The sequence below is a fragment of the Lolium rigidum genome, chromosome 5 (assembly GCF_022539505.1).
Source record: "Lolium rigidum isolate FL_2022 chromosome 5, APGP_CSIRO_Lrig_0.1, whole genome shotgun sequence".
In the NCBI taxonomy this organism is placed as follows: Eukaryota; Viridiplantae; Streptophyta; class Magnoliopsida; order Poales; family Poaceae; genus Lolium; species Lolium rigidum.
Window position 1 is genome coordinate 226770317 of NC_061512.1, and position 2284 is coordinate 226772600.

Genomic DNA, 2284 nt, shown 5'->3' on the forward strand with positions numbered 1-2284 from the left:
AACCCTATGGCGCGCATGTGCTTGTATCTCTGGCTCCCCCCCTTTTTTTATAATTGTTCTTGGGATGTGATGGTTGTAATCCTAGCCGCTTGTTGGGTTCGTTAATTTAAAGCTGGATTTATTTCAGCCCTTCCATCTAACCCTATAGCTTCTTGTAGGAGTATCCAACAACTAATGTTATGCCATTTATCAACAAACCATTAATTCGTACATCACATGTCTGTTTCTTTATTTTGAGAATCCTACAAACGAAAGAGGCTCTACAGTGTAACACACAAACACGAAGAGCCTGGTTACGGGCTGAGGTGGAATCACACAGTTTGTTTATATCCTGAAAATCACGCAAGGAAAAAACAAACGAACCAACCTGCTACTCCCACGTCCTCCCGTAGAATATTTTCGTAAGATCCATCCCGTAGGTCTAGCTTTTCCGCAAACACGAATGGTAGTGAGAAGTCTTTTTCAGAATTCATCCATCCATCGATTTATGAGTAATGGTCATGATTATGAGAGTAATATGACGTATATAATCCAATTCATTTCTAATACCATGCCTACTATGTCCAAAAGAATGACTCCATGAACCAACTCAAAATCAAATTTTCAAGCGCTTACAAATGCCAACCCTCGATCTTTTCTCTCATCACCACATGAGCATCAAGCAACCTGCCACGGTAGCAAGCAGCCCATTGACACCGACGCGGTACGCTTCGCTCGTCGAGTCGGCCTTGGCGTTTCCTCCCGCTTTACCACCGCCGGGGCTGGGTGCCAGATCGGACGCCCCGGACTGTGGTGCGGGCGCCGGCGCCGGCGCCAGCGGCGGGTCCTTGCTGAAGAGCTGCATGGGCAGGAGAACCTTGTCGATGGAGTAGAGGGCGACGGGTTCAGTGGCGTAGACGCTGCTGGAGATCTTGGGCTTGGACCACATGGACTGGACGGAGATGCTGCCCATGTCATCGGTGAGGTTGAGCGTGTAGGGCGATCCGGCGAACGTGTTCACCGGGTTGAGCGCGCTGAGGTTCCTGAACGTGGACAGCGGGTAGTAGTATGGGAAGGCGTGGTAGAGGAGCAGCTGCTTGAGCTGATCGCCGGTGAGGTTGGAGAAGGTGGACTTCTTGAGCGCAGAGAACGCAGAGTCCTTGGGGACGAAGATGGTGATGCCCTCGTCGGTGTTATTGGCTTGGCTCTGGAAGGTCTCGATCACGTTCGTCTTCTGCAGGTAGCTGAGGAAGGTGTGGAACGGGCCAGCCACGTTCAGGAGCGCCGCCAGGTCGACGTAGTGCGGCGCTGGCGCCGGCGCCGGTGAGGTGCTGGGGGGAAGCGACACGGATGGGCTCTTCTGAGCTAATGCCGGGGAGCAAAGGAGGACGGCCAGCACGGCGGTGGTAAGAATGGATGTTTTAAACTCCATCACCATCATGACCGTGTGCTTACCTGCCTTGTCTTCTTCCCTGATCCAATTCCCTGAGATCACGCAGAGAGTTTCAGAAGATTACTTTGTAGTAGATTGATCTGAATGATCAGTATGTTGCTTCTTGATACCAAGAAGAAGAAAAATGAGCAAGATCTACCATCCATTTCAGTGTACGCTTCAGCATTCAGATCAAGAATTTTTACAGTTGATGATTTATCCGGTCACTATCTCTGATAAGGAAAATACATACAGACACACACACACACACACAAATAAATCATTTCAGACTCCAGGATCACTAGATCCAGTGTAGGTGCAGCATTATAGTAAAGTTTAAGTGTTACCTACCAAATCATGATACTAAATAAAGTAGTTGCTTGAACAAAAAGAAAGCAATATAGATCTTAACACAAGGACAAAACGGCAAGAACCAACTACCAAAGTGAACAATTTTCTGCCTACACCAAGTGTCACGCAATCTCTGCTTCGACTTCAAGACAAAATAATGTCACCGTGTGGGACATAGACAGAAATCTCATGGCCCGGAGACCAGAAGCTACGGAGAAATTACAATACGCAAACATCAAGTACATTGAAGACCACGTAGCTCCTAGCTGACTAACGAAATTCAATGGATTTTCACCAGACAAGATCATGCAGAACTTTCAAATTGCATAGTGAAGAGTAATAATATCGCACTGCAAATGCAATTGCAGAGGAGAACCGGAGGGGGAGCAAACCTGATCAGGGCAGGGAGGTGCGAGGACGAGTGAAGAAGAGAGGCTGGGTAGCAACTGGCAAGGGTGCTGCTGGGAAGAGGCGATGCTATATAAAAGGTTGGTGTTTGTGCAGGGAGGTGGACGAACCTAA

General features: G+C 48.3%; 1 protein-coding gene across 1 annotated transcript; it reads right to left on the bottom strand.

The window, feature by feature from the left end:
• Positions 1 to 458: 458 nt before the first annotated feature.
• On the bottom strand, positions 459 to 1894 carry LOC124654328 (fasciclin-like arabinogalactan protein 7). Its single transcript, XM_047193340.1, has 2 exons — positions 1572 to 1894; positions 459 to 1464 (listed from the first exon to the last, which is right to left on the bottom strand). Exons 1-2 carry the CDS (start codon positions 1576 to 1578, stop codon positions 644 to 646), a joined length of 828 nt encoding a protein of 275 aa, XP_047049296.1. The 5' UTR covers positions 1579 to 1894; the 3' UTR covers positions 459 to 643.
• Between the last annotated feature and the right edge of the window lie 390 nt (positions 1895 to 2284).